General features: G+C 43.8%; 1 protein-coding gene across 2 annotated transcripts in view; it reads left to right on the top strand.

Moving 5' to 3' along the window:
* The window catches only part of LOC122658659, a 218,728-nt gene that overhangs the window by 158,951 nt on the left and 35,583 nt on the right, over positions 1-24,194 (top strand). For both annotated transcript variants that reach the window (XM_043853701.1, XM_043853700.1), the window contains exons 47-49: positions 8,023-8,153; positions 8,288-9,262; positions 9,356-9,432. In XM_043853701.1, the coding sequence (XP_043709636.1) occupies positions 8,023-8,153; positions 8,288-9,262; positions 9,356-9,432 (1,183 nt within the window). The remainder of the gene's footprint in view (positions 1-8,022; positions 8,154-8,287; positions 9,263-9,355; positions 9,433-24,194) is intronic.

Below are 24,194 nucleotides of genomic sequence, written 5' to 3'. Positions count from 1 at the left end.
CAGCATATGAGATGAGTTTGCCTTTTCATAACTGCAGCTTCTTGCGCATGAGATCCAAAATTGGAATGCAATGATGGGCTGTCAGCCTAGCTGGAATAAGAGACAGACTCAAATACTTAACTGGGAGATGGCCCAATGGGAATGAAGTCCTTGCTTGAAGGAGAACCTTTTCATCATCAGATATACCAGCCAAAAAGAGTTGAGATTTATGGGGGTTAATTTTGAGACCGGAGTAAATCTCAAACTGATTCAAACATGCCATTATAGTCTCAATAGATAGGATGTTTGCTTTGGAAATTACCATGAGGTCATCTGCGAATGCTAGGTGAGTGACCTGGAGCTTGTTACACTTGGGCATTGGAGAAATGAAGAGTTGATCAGTCTTGCATTGAATCTCCCTTGAAAGAACTTCCATGATTAGTGAAAATATAAGGAGAGATATGGGGCATCCTTGCCTAATGCCCACCGAGGAAGAAAAAAAGCCTGTTGGACTGCCATTTGCATTGAATCTCTCTTGAAAGAACTTCCATGGCTAGGGAAAATATGAGATATACTTTAATCAGCCTCCTAAACCCATTTGTTTCCTGGAACTTCACCAGTAATGAGTATATGGGAATTTTCTAAAAAATAATTGTTTTGCTTAAGAAGCTGGTAAGGTGAAATATTTTTTAGTGTGAATAGCTATACCTGATTCTTAGTACTGACTGTTAGTTGGAACATGTCTTCAAAGGGATGAGTTGCCAGAAACAAGTAGCTATTTTGTTTACATACATCATGTCTCTAGTCACAAAGCTCTTTTAAAGATTAGGGTAGGAGGAAATAGTTTTTACTCTTAGTCATGTTTTTGTCATCAGTGTAATTTCTAGACAATTTATGTAACCATAGAGTCTCACTAGTCAATGTGAAGATAATCTCTCTATTTATAAAGATGACCTGATGATTTTTTCTAAGGCTTCCAACGCCTCCTTGGCGTCTATCCTCTTATGCCTGCAGCACTTTAAAGAGCTCTTGGGTCTCCGCATCAACCCCTCTAAGTCTCTGATCTTTTTTGCTGGGGTTCCTGACACTGAAAAAGCTGCTTTCCTTGGTCAAGCTGGCTTCTCAGAAGGTAGGCTGCCGGTTAAATACTTAGGGCTTCACCTCATTCTGGCTAGGCTCACTGCCCATCACTGCAGCCCCATGTTAGATCTGATCCGAAAAAGACTTCAGCTTTGGAAAGGCAAGCTTTTTTCCTATGCTGGAAGATTGGTTCTTATTAGATCAGTTCTAGAGGCTTCACACATCTACTGGTTGGGTTCCTTTGCCCTTCCCCATTCCATTATCAAGTCCTTAGAAGCTCTCATGGCTTCATTTCTCTGGAAGGGTACAGATTCCTCTCAGTTCCTTCATCCTCTCAGCTGGGCTGCAGTATGCCTCCCAAAGAAAGAAGGAGGTTTAGGTATCAGAAGAATCAAAGAAGTAAATACAGCAGGCATCATTAAGCTTCTCTGGAAGGTTGCCTCAAAGTAGAAAAGCATTTGGGTGGATTGGATCTATTCTGGGCCTCTGTGCCAGAACTCCATGTGGACTGCCTTAGCTTCTTCTAAAGCCTCTTGGGTCTGGCGCAAAATTCTCTCCTACCGCCAGCTGGTTCATCAGGCCATCCGCTCTCAGATTGGAGATGGTGGCTCTACTTACCTTTGGTTGGATAATTGGCACCCTAGGGGTATCCTTCTTCACTTGGTCACCCCGAGAACCATCTATGCCTCAGGTCTCCATAGGCTTTCCTTGGTGGCAGACATCTTTGATACAGATGGCTGGACTCCCCCCCCCCTATCCCTGCTCTTGTTCCTTATTGGAATGATCTCTCATCTATTCCCAAAAGGCAGAGGACAAGTGGAGACTGTGTTACTTGGTCAACAGACAAGCCCTGTGTGTTTTCTTCCAAAGTGGCTTGGAACTACATTCGCTTAGATGCCCCGGTGGTCCCTTGGTACAAGCTTATTTGGTTCAAACACCACATCCCTCGTCACAGCTTCACTGCCTGGAGAATCTTCAGCAATTGCCTCCCAACTCAGGCTTTTCTTCGTAGCCGGCAGATCCTAGTGTCTCCTACTTGTTGCCTTTGCTGGAACAATGATGAAGATCTGAATCACCTCTTCTTTGAGTGCCCCACCACCAAAGCTATCTGGAAAGGCATCCTCTCCAAGTACTGGCCTACCCAGAGACGCATACACCCTTTTCCCGAGAGAATGGCAAGTGATTGCCAAGTACTTTGCGGGCTCCACCTTATGTGATGCGTGGGAAAACTGGCTTTTTGTGCAACTCTCAACCATATTTGGAAGGAGCGTAATGTCAGGAAATGGACCTCCAACTCTAGATCTTACCGGCAGATTTGGGAATCCATTTCCTTTGAAATCTCAGCAAAGTTATCCTCTGTTCCTCCTTCCCAGTGCTTAGATACCCAAGGAACAGGCTTATTGTTGATTCCTGGGGCCTTCAAAATGTTTCTTTTGTTGTTTGGACCACCCCAGCTATGCTGGGGTTGGCTGTCTTTTTCTTTCTTTCCCCTTTTTGGGGCCTCCTGTTCTTCTTTTTCTTCTTCCTTTGGTAATGAAATTTTTTATTCACCCAAAAAAAATACACCCTTAGGGCAACACAGACTTTCCTACTGGACAAATGTACCCTTGTACCCATATTACAACACTTCCCCTCAAGTTGGTGCATAGATATTAATCATGCCCAACTTGCGAATAATACTAACAAAACTCTAGTACTTAAACCCTTAGTAAATACATCAGCTAACTAACCATCAGAGGGAACAAATGGAATACAGATCAGACCCTGTTCTAATTTCTCCTTAATAAAATGGCGATCAATATCCACGTGTTTGGTTCGGTCATGCTAGACTGGGTGTGAGCAATACTGATGGCTGACTTGAGTACAAACGCATGAGCACCTCAACAGATACTCCAATATCCTGAAGCAATCCCTGAAGCCAAAGTAATTCACAAATACCATGGGCCATGGCCCGAAATTCCGCTCCTACACTTGAGCGAGCCACAACTGTCTGCTTCTTGCTCCTCCAGGTAACTAGGTTGCCACCAGCATAAGTACAATAACCAGAAGTAGATCTCTGATCATCTGGGCGGCCAGCCCAAGCAGCATCTATGTAGGACTCAATGCGAAGATGATTATGAGATGAAATGAGAACTCCCTTACCAAGGGCAGCCTTTAAATATCATAAGATCCTATACACGGCATCCAGATAAGATGAATAAGGATCATGCATGTACTGACTGACCTTGCTAACAGCAAAGGCAATATCTGCTCAAGTGTGGGATAAATAAATGAGTCTTCCAACTAGTCTCTAGTAGCTACCCTTGTCAACAGCTTCACCATATTTACTGCAAAGATGGGAATTAGGCTCAACAGGAGTATCAGTTGGTTCATAGCCTTGCAGCCTTGCAGGCCTGTATCAGATAAGAGATCAAAGGTGTATTTCCGTTGGGAGAGGGAAATCCCTTGTGGAGAGTAGGCTACCTAAATGCCCATAAAATATCTCAATTTTCCCAGATCTTTGATCTCAAATTTTGTGCCCAGAAACTTCTTCAAAGAAGATATCTCTTCAATACTACTCCCAATGATGTATAGTTGTTAAGACTTAAGACGCCTAAGCGAACCAAGGCAATCGAGGGGGTAAAAATCCAAGTCGACACCAACAAGGCGACAAGGCATCGCCTAGGCAACCAAGGCGAGAGAAAGGCGCATGGACGCCTAGGCGACGTCTTGACAACTATGAGTGATGACAATTTCATCACAAAAACAATTAAGAGAGTAATATGGTCAGTTGTCTTCTTGATGAACAAAGTATGACCTGCATTACTTTGTGTATAACCGATGGAGACCATGGCTTTATGAAAGCGACCAAACCAGGCCCTAGAAGACTGTTTCAAGCCATACCGATCTCTGTTCAGCTTACAGACTTTCCCACTAGTTTCTTGAGATGTAAAACCAGGAGGAATATCCATGTACACTTCTTCCTCAAGCTCCCCATGCAGAAATGCATATTTTACGTCTAATTGTTGAAGGTCCCATCTTTGATTTACTGTATAGGAGAGGATAACCCAAACAGTGTTCATCTTGGCCACTGGTGCAAAGGTTTTCTGATAGTCAATCACATAAGTCTGGGTGAACCCTCGAGCAACCAGCCTTGCTTTATATTTGTCCACTATTCCATCAGCCTTATGCTTAACAACAAACATCCATTTGCACCCTACAGCTCTTTTCCCATATGGAAGTTACACCAAATCGCACGTGTTATTTTTTCCAAGATCTCTCATTTCTTCGTTCATTGCGTCTTTCCAATGTGAGTTAGCCAGTGCCTCCTGCCAAATGTTAGGAATGGAAACAGAGGACAACGAAGAAACAAAGATTTGAAAAGTAGGAGAGAGGGAGAATCATAAGACAACATTAGAAATGGAATGTTGAGTGCATGTTCTAATAGGCTTTCGAATAGCAATGTGTAAATCTAAACTTGGATCCCTAGGAAGAAGAGACTTACCAGACAAAGGAAAATCTGTATGACTTGAATCCGGTAAGTCCAATCAGATGGGAGAGACAGTGATGGTCATGGGCCTAAGAGCTTGCTGCTGTTTTCTTCGAGAAAAACAAATACCTTCATAAGAGAATGTAATTCGGGCTGAGGTTGCTCTCCCTGAGTCGTGGGCTGCTGTTCCTGTCCTATTACACCATCTTCAATATCATTATCTACTAAGGGCATCTCCATGGGAGGAACCAGAAGAGACACCTCTTCCCTTGGATTATTCTCCCCCTAAAGAGGTGTAGAGGATGAATAATAAGGAACATTTTCTTGAAACACAGCATCCATGGTGACAAACAGCTTGCGAGAAGGAGGGTGATAACACTTGTACCCTTTTGGGTGGCTATGTAACCCAGAAATATGCACCGAAGCCCCCTGGCATCAAACTTGCCATGAACATGATGGTTTCGGGCAAAAGCTACATACCCAAAAACTTTTGGAGGAACAGTGAAAGCAGAGGAACCAAGGAGGAGATCAAGGGGACAGCGGTTGGCTAACATACGAGAAGGCATACGATTAAAAAGGTAAGCTGCCAAGAGAACAGCATCACCCCAAAAAGGGGAAGGAACAGAGATGGAAAACAAAAGAGAGCGGGTCACTTCCAAGAGATGGCGATTCTTACGTTTAGCAACACCATTCTGGGCAGGGGTATCAACACAACTGGTCTGGTGTATTATCCCATGATCACTCAAATAGGACTAAAAGGCACCAACCATGTATTCCTTGCCATTATCAGTGCGAAGAATTTTTATTTGGGTGTCAAATTGGGTTTGGACCATTTTATGGAAGGATTGAAAACAGTGAAACACATCACTCCTTTGGTGGAGTAAATAAATCCATGTAGTGCGACTATAGCAATCAATAAAGGTAACAAACCATTGAAAACCAGAGGTAGACACGAAACGGGCAGGGCCCCACACATCAGAATGAATAACACCAAAAGGAATCAAACTACGATTATCAGACATAGGATAAATCTGTCTGGTTTGCTTTGCTAAAGTGCAAGCATCACAAATAAAAGCATTCGGGTTACACTGTTTAACGAAAGTAGGAAAACGCCTAGATAAAACCCCTAAGGGGAGGGGGGTGACCAACCGACGATGCCATTGATGAAGTTCAGATAATGCAATTGTAGAGGACCCAGGGAGAGAAGCAACTGTGGACAAAGCTGATGAAGAGCTCTCAAGCAAGTATAGACCACCATCCATCTTACCACAGCCAATCGTAATGCCCATCTCTAGATCCTGGAAAATACAATGGGAAGGAAAGAATGTTACTTTGCAATTATAATCCCTTGTAAGACTACTAATAGACAAAAGATTAGTAGAAAAATTAGGGACATGAAACACAAAGAAAGAGATAGATTGGGAGAACATTTGCTGGACACTTTTCTCAAAACAGAGGAGAGGGATCCATCAGCCACACAAACCTGACTATTACCTGCTAAAGGAAAGTATTGAAAAAATTGGGAATGGGATTCAGTCATATGATCAGTAGCAATTATCCAAGGAATGGAAACGACCGAAGCACAATGGCTACCGAAAGAAATACCTGAGGTAGAAGTCTCGAGTCTTGACATCAAATGACATAGGTGGGTAAGCTCATCTAAAGAGAGAGAGGTGCATCAGGGCTGGAATCATCAACAGTAGAGTGAAGGGCAGTAGCACCACCAGAACGAGCCTGACCATGGCTGCGAGAAAGAGGAGGACGTCCATGGAACTTCCAGCATCAATCAGTGTGACATTCCTTCCACAATACTCACACTTCATAGGAGGTTTCTCAGAATCAGAACCATCAGTCACACGGGCAGGAGGTCCATGGGAAGAGTTCCCACGGGTAGGAGTGCTAGTACCTAGAATAAAGTGCAGATCTCTTACATGGGCACAGAATGTACCATAGCAGTATGGCGACTCTCCTCAGAAACAACAATCACATAGGCTTGCTCAAGAGTGGGAAAAGGATCTCGATTGAGAGGCCTTGATCTGGTCATACTCCATATTCAAACCAGCTAGAAAGTCATAAACCCAAAGTTTATCTTCCCACTTATGAAAGGCAATAATGTCTGCATCACAAGTAGCAGTAAATCTCCCATAAAAATCCAAAGTCTGCTATAGACCACGCATAGCAGAATAATATTGGGAGAGAGAGAGAGAGATCCTTCTGTTGCATGTTGTGTATCTTTCTTCGGAGTTCGTAGCACTGCGCATCATTACCAACCTGGGAATATGTTTCCTTTGCAACCTTCCAGATGGTTGCAGCACTATCAAGAAGAAGATACCCCTGAGTAATTGCAGGATCTATTGAGTTGAGAAGGTATGACATAACCAAGCATTCATCAGTCTCCTATTTGATCTGAGCAGGACCAGCATCAGTAGGCTTCACAGAAGCTCCAGTGAGATGGCCAGAGAGACCATGGCAACCCATAGGAAGAGAGCAAGATCGAGACCACATCAAATAATTACTCCCATCAAGCTTGATGGAGTTCATAGGGAACGAAGGGAAGTCGCGTTCACACTGTAAGACTACCCCTTCCTGTCCAGTAGATGCAGTAAACAGATCTGACATTGTTGCTGGTCACAAGAAGAGATGGGAAATAAAATCTAAAAAAATCACCACATGAAAATCTCCAAAAAAACTAAATGGGAGATTTAATACATGGAGTAGAAAAATCCCTTGGTGGAGAAGAAATCACCACATGAAAATCTCCAAAAAACTATATGGGAGATTTAATACATGGGGTAGAAAAATCCTTTGGTCGAGAAGAAATCACCATCAAGGGAGAACCGCGAGAAGGGGCAAGGCGGTGGTGGGTGGCGGTAAAAACCGAGAGAGAGAGAGGAGACGGAAGTGGAGGCCGAGAGAGAGAGAGAGAGGGTTGCCGGAGGTGAGGGCTAGAGGCACGCGCGAGAGAGAGTCGATGATTCTAGGGTTTCATGGCACTTGAATCCCAATGTTGATTCTCCTAGCTCTAATACCATGAAGAATTTTGGGGAATTGAACTTATGTCAATGAGACAAGCCCTCTTTATTTATAATGTAAACTGTGGAGTAAAAGTTACAAATATATCCTTAGGGCAACAAAGACTAAACCCTACTGGACAAATATACCCTTGTACGCGTATTACAATAAATTCCATGTTTTTGGTTTTTGCTGGTTGGATTTTAGTTGACATTAGTATAAAAATTTAGTACAACAGGCAGGGTATCCCTCAAATGACTCTAGGAGAAGTAGTGAGGAAACACATGCATAACTTAGGATTAGTAACAAGTATGGCTTTGAATAGAGTTGATTGCAGACAGATCACAGCAGATCCATGTAGGCGACCCATTTAGTATAAGGCTAAGTTGAGTTAGTATAAAAAGGTAATGTTGGAACTAAATTATAGTATCTATATTTTATCTCCTTTTATGTTATTACCGAATGCATGGTCTCTGTAATAGGTGAAGTTGTTGGTGCATCTTCCATTCCTGTTGGACCTGATGTAAACAAGCTGAAGAAGGTGGCTTCATTGAGGATGCTGCATCAGCCATATGATGGTCAAAAGCTTGCCTCGTATCCACTAACAAGAAGGGTGCGTACATTTTCTTGCCATCATATATGCATGTATGCCTCCATGAGTGAACATGTACTTTCCAATGAATGCTTGTTCACATCAGGCCTTTGAACTACATATCTTTCTTCTTATTCAATGCGTCTTTCCTCCAGGGCCAGCTGAGAACTGATGAAGGAATAAGTAGTTATGGATGTTTGCTTGTTTCTACTTGTTCTTTTGAAAGGAAGACAGTTGCAAACCTTCATTGGGAGATGGAAAGTGTGAATCAGACTGATAGGGACTCAGGTTTCTGGGTGGGTCTTGGCCCAGAGGGACCATGGGAGAGCCTTCGATCATTAGTGCCATTGTCAGTTACTCCTAAAACATTGAAAGAAGATTTCATTGCCTTACAAGTTGTCATGAATAATGGGAAGAAGCATGCTATATTCAGGGGCCTTGCAACAGCCGTAAATGACTCAGATGTCAAGTTAGATCTATCTGTCTGTCCTATTCCTATGCTCCATAACACTGCTCTTTCACCTTCAGAATCAAGCAGTTACACTGTTATTGGTCCAGGATCATCAACTGTCTTACCCTGGAGAAGTATGGCCAAGGATTCTGACTTATGCTTGCAAGTTCGTCCTTTTGTCGATTATCCTCAGTCATCATACTCATGGGGTCATGCAGTTGCTGTGGGTTCCGGCTATGCCTATGAGAACAGCCAATCCTTTGTCGACCGGAGTTCACTTTCTAGACAAAATACCATGAACCCAGGAAATATGAATTCTATTTTTACGTTTAGGTTGAATCAGCTTGAGAAGAAGGATATTCTTTTGTATTGCTCTCCTGGTAACAATAGTAAGCAGTATTTTTGGCTTAGTATTGGCACAGATGCCTCGGTGCTTCACACAGAACTAAATGCACCTGTGTATGATTGGAAAATTTCTATCACTTCTCCTCTGAAATTGGAGAACAGGCTTCCTTGTCCTGCAGAATTTACCATCTGGGAGAGAACGAAAGAAGGGAATAGTGTTGAGAGGCAACATGGTATTATCACATCGCGCAATAGTGTACATATTTATTCAGCAGATATCAGGAAACCTATTTATCTTTCATTGTTTGTTCAAGGAGGTTGGGTTTTGGAAAAGGTATTCGAGATTTTCACATATATCTAGTTACTGTTTAGGGACCAAAGTAGAAATTGTTTCATTTTATATTATATTGCATTGGTTTATCTGCAGGACCCTATTCTGATTTTGGACCTGTCTTCACTTGACCATGTTTCATCCTTTTGGATGGTTCATCAACAAAGTAAAAGGTTTGTGTTTGCAGAAATTTGGATTTCGTGTTTTAAAGCATGCTGCCTCTCTTTTGACATAAATTCTGATATAGTAGATAATAATGGGAGAAAACTACAACATTTTAAATCTTTATCCTTATATAGTGGCTTGTTGAATCTTTCTAATAAAGAAATCCTGTTGAATATCAATCTATTGATCTTTCTTTAGGCGAGGACGAATAGCATGTGACACAATAACCTAACGACATCGTTATAAACATATATCCTTCACTTTCAGGAAGATGAAGTTGTAAATGAAACAGAGCAGAAAAACAGTTTTTACTCTGAGTTTTATCCATAGGATGCAAGTGTTTCTTAGCCATTTTAACTTTGGGGTTTGATTTCATTTGAATCTTACTGAACTTTCTAACATGATGTTACCATATCATTCTTTTTCTTAATTAATTAGTTTAACCTTGGGGTTTGATTTCATCTGCCTCTTATTTTTTATTCATCATGCAGCATGATTATGGAAGTTTTTAATCTCAAGTTGAATTATTGCTGCCATCATGATCATTTGAATGTTCAGTCATCCATCTGTTCTGACCATTTGTATAGTAACTTAATTTGCATACGCTAGCTTTCTCTTTCTTGTTGAAATTGACTTCCTTGGTGCCTTTTCTGCAATACAATTCCTTTGTGTGCATGCCATCTTAATTACTAAACCACTATAGACACCAAAGGCAAAGGAGCTTTGCCATCTCAATGTCTCTCACGAAATTCCTTTTTTTTTTTTTTTTTTTGGGGGGGGGGGGAGATGAATAAAAAATTCATTATCAAAAGAAAGAGAAAGGGGGGGAGGAACAAACCAACAACAAGCAAATTACAAGACCCTACCTCTACAAAGGGGCCTGAAAGAGGTGAGGGGAAGAACCCAAGAAACCACAACAGACAAAATAAGAAGACGGTGCATCAGTAGGAGGCCTTAACAAGCAAAGCCTAACCACAACAAGACTATCAGACCCATCTTCAAGAAAATGCACGAACAAGAAGCAGATTTATCTCCAGTAGGGGGATCGTCGTTCCTCCCTCACCAGGATCGATCTCAAGCTCATTCCAGTTTGGATCAACCTACCTGGGCTTCCCTTCCATTACTGGTGCCCCTCAGGTCTTAGCATCATCGGATCGACCATCGGCAAACCCCTCTTCTCCGACGAGCACACCAAGAGAATGGACAAACTCTCCTTTGCTCGCATTTGCGTCGAACTCTGTGCTGATGATACTCCTCCAGACTTCGTCAACATCCAAGAAGAAGATGGGCATTCCTTCACTCAGCGTGTCCTCTATGAAGGCCTACCCCAACATTGTTCTGCCTGCAAGCTCTTCGGTTACACCTCCAAGAGCTGTGGTTCAGACTCTCTCTCCTCTAAGGGTCACTCGACTTCCCAGATTGCTCCTTCGACTCTGGCTGTGGCTGAGACTTAACGCAGAAAATCACAGACCTGCTCCGTCTTCGGCTCAGGTTATTGCTTCGTCCACGGCTGCAGTGTCTGCTGCTGGTTCTTTAGATCTGGGGCCTCCCTGCTTGGCCCTCCTGCTGCTGGTTCTCACGCCCCTTCTGAAGATTTCTCGATGGATTCCCTTGCTGCTTCGGTTGACGATGGTTCTATCGGAGCTCCCAACGAGATCAACTCCATCGCTACTCCTGCCATCGCTGCTTTTCGCAACAGTCCTCGTGACCGGAAAAAACAAAGGCAGCGCCACCGGAGGAGTCGCCGGGAACCAGAAGAGGCTTCAACGCTTGGCGAGTTCCCCGAGGCTCACCTACCACGACGCTCACTTGACGCTGGCCACAGCAGGTTTTCTGCGCTCATGGACCTCGATCCTGAAGTTGCCTATGATGTCGCAGTCTCTCCGGTTCTCCAGGAGCTCTGTGACGACCTGCAACCTCCCTTTGCTAACCCCCCCTTCCCCTTTTGCTATACAAAACACAGTGCCTTCCACTGCTTCTCCCTTAAACCCCCCCATTTCTAGCTTTCACCTACCCCCTTCGTCATCACCTACTCCCCAAACTTCCCATTCGACCTTTCCACGTGGCCCTCCCCTTGTCCCATCCAACTTAAAATTGTCCCCTGTTGACCTGACCCATTTACCCATATACCCCCACTTTTCCACAACCCACTTATCACCACTTCTCCGCAACCCGCTAGAACCTAACCGAACCAGTCCCAGCCTAATCCACTTGAACACAACCGAACCAGTCCCAGCTCCCCTTACCGGTTCATTTGGCCCCAACTTGTGCCATCCCTCTCCCTCCTCTCCCCTGGTTTGCTTCCCCCCTGCTTGAATACCGTCTCAGGCCCCGCAGTGTTCCACCGGGGTCCAGAGTTAGTTCCTCCACTGGATGGCTGCTCCCTCCTCCCCCCCTCTCATGATCCCTTAGACCATTTGGAACATCCATGGGCTCAATGCCCCAACCAAACAAGCTGAAATCCGTGTCTGCCTCAAGACCTCCAAATCCCCTCTTTGCTGTCTCCTTGAAACCAAAGTGCTCGAGTATAACTCGTCCCGCATTGCTCACTCTCTGGCCCCCTCTTGGTCCTTCCTTTCCAATTATGTCCACTCCCCCCTTGGCTGTATTTGGGTTTTGTGGGATCCCACAAAATTCCATATTTCAGTCACCTCCTCTTCCTCCCAATTTCTCCATCTCTCCATTTCCAACCACCTTCACAACCATCTCTGTTTCTTCACCATGGTCTATGCCCTCAATCGCCACCTGATAGAATCCCTTTATGGGAGGATATCCGATCCATCTCTTCTTCTGTTGGTTCCTCCCCCTGGGGCATTGGAGGAGACTTCAATGTCGTCCGTTTTAGTCATGAAAAATTGGGTGGTTCTCCTATCGACCACCAAGCAGTCTCAGCCTTTAACTCCTGTCTGGAGGACTCTGGGCTAAACGACCTCAGATGGTCGGGTGCTGATCTCTCTTGGTACAAGAAACGCTCTGGCTCTGACAGAGTTGCATGTAAGCTTGACAGAGTCCTTGTCAATGACCCTTGGCTTTACTCCTTTCCGTCCTCCTATGCTCTTTTTGACCTCCCTGGCCTCTCTGACCACTCCCCCATTTCTCTCTTTTTTTTTTTTTTGGATGAATAAAAATTTAATTACGAAGAAAAAGGGGGGAGGGATATACAAGCTCGAGGGCCAACAAAGCTAGCCGGAGGCTAGGAAGAGCTCAAAATGGTGGTGGGGAGGCCCCAGGAGACAACAATAAGCCTGTTCCTTGGGGAATCCCTAACACTACTCAGGGGGAGGGAACTAGCTTTAGATGAAACATCAAAGAAGATGGCCTTCCAAATCTTGTCCTTCCTTTCCTTTCTTTTGGCCCAAAACCCTTCAAGTTCTTTGACATGTGGTCCTCCCACTCTGGTTTTCTTCCCCTTGTCCAAGAGGCTTGGAACATCCCAGTCCATTCCTTCTCCTCCCCTCTCCTTGCCTTCTCCAAAAAGCTCAAAAATGTCAAGGTGGCTCTCAAAGTCTGGAATTCCTCCACCTTTGGCAACATTTCCTCTCGTGTCTCTGTCTGTCGGGACACCCTCTCCTCCATCCAGCTCCGCCTTCAAGCTGACCCCCTCAACTCCTCCCTTGTTAAAGAGGAGATCCTTGCTGCTTCTGACCTTGCCTCCTCTCTCTCCCTTGAGGAAAGCTTCCTTAAGCAGAAATCCAGAATCAAATGGCTTGATCTCGGTAACTCAAACACCGCCTTCTTCCACCGCTCTCTCAAAGCCCGCTCCAACTCCAACTCTATCCTCTCTCTTGCTTCCTCCAATGGCTCGGTCCTCTCCTCTGTTGATGCCATCAAAGCCGAAGCTGTGAACTACTTCACTAGTATCTTTAGTCCCCCCCCCTCCCCCCACCCCTCCCTGCTGACCTCATCAACAAATTCCTCCCCCCCCCATCTCCTATGCTCCCTCAGCTCCATCCCCTCCAACTCTGAAATCACCTCCGCTGTTCGCTCCCACAAGGCTAGCAAAGCTCCAGGCCCTGATGGGTTCAATATGGGTTTCTTCTCTTCCTGCTAGGACATCATTGGTGTCGAGCTTATTAGTGCTATCAAGAGCTTCTTCTTCAACCCTCATCAGATCCAAAACATCAACCATACCTTCCTCTGTCTCATTCCCAAGTCCTCTAGAGCTTCGTCCATGTTCGACTTCAGACCCATCTCCCTTTGTAATCTTCTTTACAAGTTCATTGCTAAAATCCTTGCCAACCGTCTTAGCCTTGTCAGTCCCAATCAATCTGCCTTCATTGCTGAGAGAACCATCTCGGACAACATCATCCTTTGCCAGGAAATTGTTCGAGGCTTTGACCGCAAGTCTCACTCTCCTGCTGCTCTTCTCAAAATTGACATCCATAAGGCTTTCGACTCCATCCGTTGGGACTTCATCTCCCAAGTCCTCCTCAAAATGTCCTTCCCTCCCATTATTGTCAACTGGATCAGCTCTTGTATCTCCACTCCCCGCTTCTCTGTCCTTCTGAATGGCAGTCCTAATGGTTTTTTCTCTTCCTCGGTTGGTATCCGCCAAGGCTGTCCTCTATCCCCTTTTCTCTTTTGCCTGTCCCTTGAGGTTCTCTCTCGAAGCATCCAGTCCAAAACAGACCTCCACCTCGTCTCCCCCATCCCTAAGTGTAAGCCTACCAACCTGACTCACCTTGCCTTCGCGGATGATCTCATGATCTTCTCTAAGGCTGACCCCCTCTCCATTGAAACCATCATGTCCTTCCTCAACCTTTTTCAAGGTCTTTCTAGTCTCCGCATTAACCTGCAAAAAGTCCAAATTTTCCTTGCCGGAGTCTCGGACACCACTAAAGCCTCCCTCTCCTCCCTCACCAGCTTTACCATTGGCGCCCTCCCTGTCCGCTACCTAGGCCTCCCCCTCATCCCCGCCAGACTTTCAGCCCACCACTGCTCCCCCATCCTGGATCTCCTCCGCAAGAGGTTGCAGCTTTGGAAAGCCAAGCTTTTATCTTATGCAGGTCGCCTCGAGCTCATCAGATCGGTTCTCCAGTCTTGCTACATTTACTGGAGTGGTGTTTTTAGCCTCCCTAAGGCCACCATCAAGGCGGCTAAATCTATTATGTGTGCCTTCCTTTGGAAAGGTGTGGACTCTGCCAGGTTCCTTCATCTTATGAGTTGGGCTTCCCTTTGCGTTCCAAAGTCTGAAGGAGGCCTCGGGCTGAGGAGAATAAAAGATGTTAACACGGCTGGGTCCATTAAGCTTATTTGGAAGATCCTCACCAACAGATCCTCCATCTGGACTTCTTGGGTGTACTCTGGGCCCCTCCGTAGAGATTCCATTTGGTCTGTTAGCCCAGGGACTGATTCCTCTGGGGTTTGGCACAGAATTCTGCAGGTGAGACATTTAGCCGGAGATGCCATTTCGTGTAGGATTGGTGATGGTACGACCACCTTACTTTGGCTTGACAAGTGGCACCCCTCTGGTGTCCTCTCTTCTATTGTGAGCTCCCGAGATATTTACTCCTCTGGATTGGACTAATTTGCCCATGTTGCTGCCATCATTACCTTTGGCTCTTGGTCCCCTCCCCCCCGGCCGACCTTTGGAGCTCCCTCCCCCTCATCCCCCCTGGGCATCGAGGTAGAGGTGACACCATCTTGTGGCTCCCATCCCAATCGGGCAAATTCAGCTCTCACTCCGCTTGGGATTTGGTTAGACATAGAGGGACCCCTTGTCCTTGGCATAGAGTTGTTTGGTTTCGTGGTCACATACCTCGCCATAGCCTCACCGCCTGGCGCACCCTTGCTAGCTGCCTCCCTACCCAAGCCTTCCTCATTTATCGGCATATTCAGGTCCATCCCAACTGCTGTCTCTGTTGGAATGGGACTGAAGATGTCGATCACATATTCTTCACTTGCCCCTTTGCCTCCTCCATTTGATCCCTTGTCCTTCGCCATTGTTGGCCTGGTCGACGCACTCCTCTTCCCCTTCGTCGGGAATGGATTTGGATTGACATGACTTTCAGAGGGAAATCGATTTGCGACTCGGTTGGCAAGATTGCCTTTTGTGCTACCATTTCCCACATTTGGATGGAACGCAACCTTAGAAGATGGACATCCAACTCCCGCTCTTTCAACACGATTTGGAAGGCCATCTTTTTTTATGTTTCATCTAAAGTTTTTTTTTTTTTGGGTGAATAAAAGAATTCATTAACAAGAAAGGAGAAACAAGGGGCCCCAAAGGGGGAGTTACAATAGCCCACGGCTAAGAAAAGCTTCAGCTAGAGGTAGCTGGAGCAGAAAAAGAAACATTAGGAAGACCCCAGGAGACAACAATACACCTGTTCCTTGAGGTGTCAGAGCAAAAAGAGGGAGGGGCGGACAATAATTTGGAGGAGATTTCAAAGGAAATGGAATCCCAAATCTGTTGATAGGAACGAGAATTGGAGGTCCATTTCCTGATATTGCGCTCCATCCAAATATGGTTGATGGCCGCACAGAAAGCCATCTTCCCCACAATGTCGCAGATAGAGGGACCACCAAAGGTCATATCAACCCAAATCCATTCTCTAGAGAAGGTGAGAATCCTTCTTTGAGCAGGCCAGCACTTGGACAGAATACCTTTCCAGATGGCCCTTGAGGTAGGGCACTCAAAGAACAAGTGAGCCGAATCTACAATATTACTCCAACAAAGGCAGCAGGCATTGGAGACCTGGATCTGACGCCTGCAAAGGAACTCTTGCGTAGGAAGACAGTTGGTGAAGACTCTCCAGGCAGTGAAGCAATGACCAGGCAGTTAGTTTAATCTAAAGTTAGTTCCCTCCCCCTTTGTGATGTGAAGGATTCCCCAGGGAACAGGCTCATTGTTGTCTCCTGGGGCCTCCCTACATCTATTTTGTGCCCTAACTAGTCCCTAGTTAGGGTTTGTTGCCCTTGGGCTTGTATATTCCCTCTTTTTTCTTCGTAATTAAATTTCTTTTCATCCAAAAAAAAAGGAGTGAATAGTGAAGTAGGTGTGAATAGTCAAGTAGGAGGTGGCTTGGCTTGGTCTGGTTTAGTTTGGCTTGGCTTGGCTTGGCTTGGCTTGGCTTGGCTGAACCAAGTGGTTCAAATATGGATAACTATGGTTTGTTTGAGTTATGGAGATTCAAAGAGGAGCAGCCACATGGTTGAGGAAAGAGGAGGTGGCCTATGAGGCTGTGTATGGGGAAGGAGGTGGTGGCTATTCAAAGCCAGCCACATGGCTAAGGAAGGAGGAGGTGGCATATGAGGCTGTGCATGGTTAGTAGGAAGTGGCATGGAGGGACCAACCACATAGCACATGCAAGGGTGAGCTGTCCTAAGAAGGGTTTTGACCAAGGTAAAGGGAGTTAGTAAGTTAATTAAGTTTTTTTTTTTTTTGGGTGAATAAAAGAATTCATTACCAAGGAAAGAAAGAAAAACAAGGGGCCCCCAGGGGGGAAATACAACAGCCCACGGCTAAACAAAGCTATCAGCTTGAGGCTGCTGAAGCAGAAAAAGGTTCATTGGGGACACCCTAGGAGACAACAATAAGCCTGTTCCTTGGGGTGTCAGTACAAAAAGGAGTTGACAATAATTTGGAGGAAATTTCGAAGGAAATGGAATCCCAAATCTGATGAAATGAACGAGAATTGGAGGTCCATTTCCTGATATTTCGCTTCATCCATATATGGTTTATGGAAGCACAAAAAACCATCTTCCCAACAGTGTCACAAATAGAGGTGCCTCCAAAGGTCATATCTACCCAAATCCATTCTCTTGAGAATGGCAGGATTCTTCTTTGGGCAGGCCAGCACTTAGATAGGATACCCTTCCAGATGGCTTTTGAGGTAAGGCACTCAAAGAACAGATGATCAGAGTCTTCAATGCTGTTCCAACAAAGGCAGCAAGCACTGGAAACTTGGATGTGATGCCTGAGCAGGAAAGCTTGAGTAGGAAGACATTTGGTGAAGACTCTCCAAGTCGTGAAACAATGCCGAGGGATGTGATGCTTGAACCAGAGAAGCTTCCTCCAACCAGCCATTGAGCCTTTGAAACAGATAAGGTTCCAAGCAGCCTTGGAAGAGAATTTCCGCGAGCCATCTGCTGTCCAGAGGACACAATCACCCCTAGAAGGCAGCCTTCTTTGGATGGTCTGAAGATCATTCCAAAGGAGAGAGAGAGGCTGTGAAGAGGTAGGGGGAGGGGCCCAATCATTGTGATGAAGGATGTCCTCAACCAAAGCCATCCTATGAAGACCTGAAGCATAGATCGTCCTTGGGGTGACAAGATGCAAAAGAATTCCTTTAGGGTGCCAGTGATCCAACCAAAGGGAAATGGAGAGGCCATCTCCAATGTGGGATTGCATGGAGGGGAGGACAATGTGGCAGTATTCCAGGATCTTGCGCCAAACCCGGGAAGCGTCAGAGGAGCCAGAAGCAGTCCAAATGGAATCTTGCCGAAGGGGACCCGAAAAAACCCAATCAACCCAAATGCTCTTCTGTTTTGAAGCTAACTTCCAGATCAGCTTGATAATACCAGCCTTGTTGACTTCTTTGATTCTTCTAATGCCCAGCCCTCCCTCTTTTTTTGGGAGACACACAGAGGTCCAAGAAGTGGGGTGGAGGAACCTGGTGGATTCAGCTCCCTTCCAAAGAAAAGAGGCAAGCAAAGATTCCAAGGTCTTTATAGTTAATGAAGTTAACTTAGGCTATTTACCAATTAGTTGTTTGGTTAATTAAAACCAATTAAATCCAAAGTTGGGTTAGTCATTAGATTAGCATTTAGACTAAGTAGATTTTTAATTGAGCAAAAGTGCATTCGGTTGAGTCAGTGTAAGCTTGCTAGATTTACTGAAGTGCTGAAACAAGAGAAGAAAATAAAGAAAGAAGAAGGAACAGAAGAGGAGACGATGGAAAAGAAGAAGAAGAAGGAAAAGCTGAAGTTCAGATTTTAAAGGGGTTGTTTTGTTGGAATCCTAAATTGAAAGGAGAACAGGGCTTTATGTTGCTGGAGTTCTCATTTGAAAGAAGTGATTGAAAGAAAAGAAGAAAAGAAGAAGACAAGAAGAAGAATGGGATTTGGGAAGGAGCTGCAGTGCAGATTTTAAAGGGGTTGTGTTGCTGGAATCCTAAATTGAAAGGAGAACAGGGCTTTATGTTGCTGGAGTTCTGATTTGAAAGAAGTGATTCAAAGAAAAGAAGAAAAGAAGAAAAGAAGACGACAAGAAGAAGAATGGGATTTGGGAAGGAGCTGCAGTGAAGTCATGAAATTAAATAAGAGAATTATGATCTGGAGTTGCTGAACCATAGGAGATTTGAAAGGAATCAGTCTGAAAAGGGTAGTTGGAAGTTGGACCTGGGACTGCAAGAGAGATATTACAGAGCAGCAAGGACTTAACAGGTATATGTGAAATCAAAGGAGGAATTGAGTTCTTGAGATGTTGCAGCACTGTTGTTTGAAGAGAATTACAAGTTGAAGTTGCTAATAGAAGGTTGCAATTGGGTTCAAGAATTTGATAGAAGAAATTGAGAAAGGGCAAAGGTTGAGCATCATATCCTATTGAAGAATTGGGTTTTCAGATTGATGAAAGTGAGTTCAGGTAGGGATATAGAGTTGCTGTAAATATAGAATTGAGTGAAATTGATGAGCAATCCATGATCTTGAGTTCAGCTGAACAAAATACTTATGTACTAAGAAGTGAGCTGCTGAAATACTGATTTGAAGACTGGGAATTATGAATTAAGTTGTTGAATCATAGAGTGCTGAAGAGAGATTGAGAAATGAAAGAAAGCAATGCTAGATTAATGAACTGTGGAAGAAGAAATTGAAAGAAGGAACTAATTGGAAGAACATGGAGGAAGAACTGGAATTGTTGCTTAACAGAGTAGGGTAGAATGGTACTGTATTGCTCAATTGGGAAAGGAATTATCTGGAAGTTCATGAAATCAGAGGCTGGAATGGTAGGCGATTGAAGAATTAAAAAGAATGTAAGCTGCATTCCTGAAGTTGTATCACAAAGGTTGGGTAATTGTTTGAAGGGTAGAGTCAATGGAAGAAGGGAGTGAGTCTTAGTGCTGCTGGAGCAATAAATTGAAAGGAAATTAAGAAGAAATAGAGAAATTGAGTCAAAGGTGAGGGAAATCATGACTACGCAGGTTTGCCCGTTCACAGAAAGTAGAGTCCTTTTTCTATCTTATTTGTATGGGGTTGGGCCAAGTGTTTTGCTGAGAGTTATACTCCTTGGGTTGGGGTAAGGCGGTACGTCCCCCCCTTGTATTCTTTTTTCAAAATTTCAGATTTTAATAAAATTCTAGGGGCTGGCCCAGGTTCCAGGTAATATTCGGGTTAAAAAATAAATAAATAAATACAAAAGGGAAATCATGACTATGTATTTTATTATAATGTGTGTATGTTATGTGATGGAAATGAATGAATGTTGTATGATTTGATCAGTATTAGAAAATATGTTATCAAACTTCTATTAAATGTTATGCTTAACACAACAGTACATAAATGATGAATGTTGTGTACTATGAAGTGCTTGTATAAAGTGCTATTATGCATATGACCAATGACTGTAGAATTGTGACCTTATCAAGTCACTAGTATATTTCCTCTAAAAAAGGGGCTGGTTAGTACTCATCAGTCATCCCTCATCAGTCGAGGGATTAATCAACAGCTCACTAATAAAAAATTCAGAAGCATTTCCTACAAAAACAAAATTCCAAATCAAGCTATAGCTTTGCTAGCATGTTCTAACCTGGACCATCCCTTCCATAAGTTACATCTCTTGAGGTTGACCATACTGTAGTAGTCGAGTCAGAGTTTACCACCACGTCTGCAAGCCCGAGCTCCTGGCATAATTCCAAACCATCCCTTAACACTCTGAGCTCCGCTATGGCATTAGTGCACTTCCCGTAGGAATTTGCAAAGGCTGCCAGCACCATACCTCTCTGATCCCTAATCACCCCTCCTCCAGCTCCAAGTCCAGGGTTTCCTTTGCAGGTTCCATCAACATTAAGCTTCACAGATAGAAACGAGGGACACCAATAGATAGGGAGGGGCCGTTTCAGCTTTGCAGCTGGAGCCACAAGGCCAAAACACTGTAGAATTAAGGTATTCCTAGGGGATTCCAACTTGCCAATCTTGGAGGGTAACTGAATCTTTCTTACCCATCCTTTGATATGCTCAATGATGGAGGCAGCACTACGTCGCCTCTCCTCATGCCTTCTGTTGTTTCTCTCTTTCCAGAGTTCCCAAACCATCAAAGCAGGCAAAATACCAATGATGTAGGCACTGAGGTTCTTGCAGCTCCCTGCACCTTGCCAGAGAAAAACCCGACTTCTGACATCCTGAGAGGGCAAGAAGGGGATGTCCAAAAGCCATGAAAAATACTCCCAAACCTTCGTTGCCATACCACCAGAGCCCAAACAATGATCCGTGGTTTCCCTCCTTGGCTGTCCACAACAGTTGCATCTAGAAGCTAAGGGAATTGTTGGCAGAATCATGGGTTAGAAAGAGAGAATGAGAGAAAATAATGTGTTATATTCATTGATAGGTAAGCCCCTCTATTTATAATAGAGGGGAAATTACAAAGAGACTAAACTAGGCGATGTGGGACTAAAACCCACATAGCCCACTTACACTTAATAACATAAGAAGAATAAAACTACCCCAAAAAGACCAGAATACCCCCACGGTATTCTGGATTACATATTCCAACACTCCCCCTCAAGCTGGATTATACAAATAAGTAAAGAAAGAAGATCCAGCTTGAACTAAAGAAAAAAATAACTCCTAATAATGCTAACACTCCCCCTCAAGTTGGCGCATACAAGGTACTAATGCCCAACTTGAACAAAAAAAGGGAAAAAACTAAGTTGCAGCAGAATCCAGCTTGACATGTGAATGCAGCTCCCAAATAAACCTTCAAGAACTTAAAAAAATAGATCTTCAAAACTTGGGCAGACTTGATCAGCAAACCGGGACTGCAATGTCTTCCAAAAAAGGCAGCTTTCACCAATCTTCTATTATTGTCCAGTGATGAATCTCTGAATGATAATCTTGAAGATAAGTAACTAGGGTAGCGAGTAGATGAATCAAGCAGCGGAAAAAATCAACCCAACTGTAGAACCTCATATAGGCAGGCAATAACCAAACATCTTCAATACTTTAATACCAATCTCCCCCTTACGGCAAACTCAACCCCATAATGAAGGATACCCAATAGCAATGGTGGAAACACTGATTTTCTATGTTTTGCACCAAGTGTTCCTCCAAGTTTTGCTTTCTGCAATGGCTGCAGGTATACTATACATAATCCCCCCCCTCACGTATAGTAGTACACGTAGATAGAAAACGGAGATGATGTAAGAAACAGTGCAAAAGTATAATATTCCAGAATTTTCCAAAAGGTGCTAAGGGTAATGGAAAGAGAAGAAATGGCAATTTAGAGAATACCATAAACTTCCAAGGTGGTTATGGGTATATGCCAAAGATATGATATGGGAGGTGGTGAAGTAAAAAGAAGCAGTGGGATAATGAACCATGGACAAAGCAACACAGTAATCTACAACCTTCTTTCAATCGATCAAACTAATTCCAAAACGCCAATTTCCAATGATCAGATCTGAATTATAAAAAACAGGTCTAATTTGTAGAAGGAGAAGGCATCATTCTTCAAAAACTTGATCGATCTTCACCCAAGGAAGAACCAGTGTGCAAAATTCCAAACTATAAACTCCCACATGCTAAATAGAATTGACGAAGATATCTGGACAACAATGGATGTAAGAAGCTTCAACAAAAAACTTGGATCAGATCTGAATTAGTGAATAAGGCTAGGATCAAGCTCTCAAAGTAAGCCGGATATGAACCAGAAAAGCTTCACATAACTGAATAGGTTCATAGTTGCAACCATCAACCTTGGAATACACTGTTGTAATCCCAAATAAGCTGATCTCCAGGGTAGTAGATACGAGTCTTCAATAATGAAAGAAATTCGATCTCCAATAGTAGGATACTCAGTCTCAATAATAGGGCAGCAATAGTCCTCATAAAGGTAGCAGTAACATGTCAATCAGTCATGCTTACAAAAGCCAATCAATAGAACCAGCAATGTATGTAGTAAAACTCAATAGAACCAGCAAGTATAAGATAAATAACTCAACAGGTCCATAGGTAGTTGAAGCAGCCAGCCACATAGGAACAAGTAAAAGAATAGGTTGATAAATGATGAAATTGAGCCATAATTTTGAACCTGAATTTGTTCAAAATAATTCGATGAATGATGCTGAAACTTGGGTTGAGAACTCCTCTGGTATGTATAAGTCTCCCCTCAAAAAATTAGCTTGATAGGACAGCCCTAACCCAAAAATCGATTTTTGTCAAGGTTTTGGAAAACCCTGAAATTGAGATCGATTTAGGGAAAGGGGGCTGTAATTGCTGATGTAGACATGTAATAGATGCTGACCAAGGCTGCTAGAATGGAACATCCAAGGTAAACAATCAATCTCAGTAAGAGTGAGACCTGATCTTCAAAGGGGAGAGACTCCAAAAAATCGCAGAAGTAGAGCAGGGCAGCATTACAGCACTACACCAGCATAAAGGACCTTCTTCAAGCCTTGAACTGATGAAGGAGAGTTCTCTTTTAATGTTAGAACCACCTCCAAAGCACTCGAACAGCAGCAAACATCCCTAGCCCAAATCGATTTTTGTCAGGGTTTTGGAAAACCCTGAAAAGAAGAGATCGATTGGGGTAGGGGTCTTCAAAAAACTTGGATAGCTGCAATATTGAGGTCGATTGGTCCTTGAAGTGGGAGTAATCAGGCCTCCAAAAATTAGCAAAAACTCAAACCTGAAAGTTAGGGTTTTTGGCAGGTAACCAAATTAGCAGGTTAAGGAATTTTTGCTGTAGAAACAGATCTAACCATCAGAAAGGGTCCAAACTTAGGTGGAGTAGGGCTTGTAGTAATAGGGAATCACCCCCAAAACATCAGCTGCATCTGAAAAAGAAACACCATAATCGTTTGGAGTCAGGGTTTTGAAAAACCCTAACAAGTTGAGATCGATTAGGGTATGGTGGCTGGAATTAATTAAAGCTTGGAGAAAAAGGAAATAGGGAATGAGGATAATGGAATAGGGTAGAAAGGGGCTAGAGAAGGGTGCATAGGGAGCTCCAATGGTGGAAGGTCAGCCTTCAATGGTAATAGGAAGTCGATCTCCAAAAAATTCTAGAAAACCCCAAATCGCAAAGATGATTCCAGCAGTATTTTACTATAAAAAAGTAGATAGAATGGAGGAGGGCAGTAACTAAATCATTGGTCAGGGATTTTACCTCATTAGTGCTGCCCCCTTACAAGGAGAAGAAGAAGAAAACCAGAGAAAGAGAAGCCAAGAGAGGGAGAGAGGAGAGGTCGATTGGAGAGATGGAGTAGGGTTTTTTCTCTTTTTCTAACCGAGATCAGACTAGCTCTGATACCATGTTGGCAGAATCGTGGGTTAGAAAGAGAGAATGAGAGAAAATAATGTGTTATATTCATTGATAGGTAAGCCCCTCTATTATAATAGAGGGGCAATTACAAAGAGACTAAACTAGGCGATGTGGGACTAAAACCCACATAGCCCACTTACACTTAATAACATAAGAAGAATAAAACTACCCCAAAAAGACCAGAATACCCCCACGGTATTCTGGATTACATATTCCAGCAGGAATGCCAAGGGCCATAAGGGCATTGTCAGTGGGGATCTTACCCATTAGGAACTGCCAAGAAAAGAACCC

This window comes from Telopea speciosissima, chromosome 4 (assembly GCF_018873765.1).
Source record: "Telopea speciosissima isolate NSW1024214 ecotype Mountain lineage chromosome 4, Tspe_v1, whole genome shotgun sequence".
Classification (NCBI taxonomy): Eukaryota; Viridiplantae; Streptophyta; class Magnoliopsida; order Proteales; family Proteaceae; genus Telopea; species Telopea speciosissima.
Note: the sequence above shows the minus strand (reverse complement) of the source record. Positions and strands in the feature narration are given on the sequence as shown.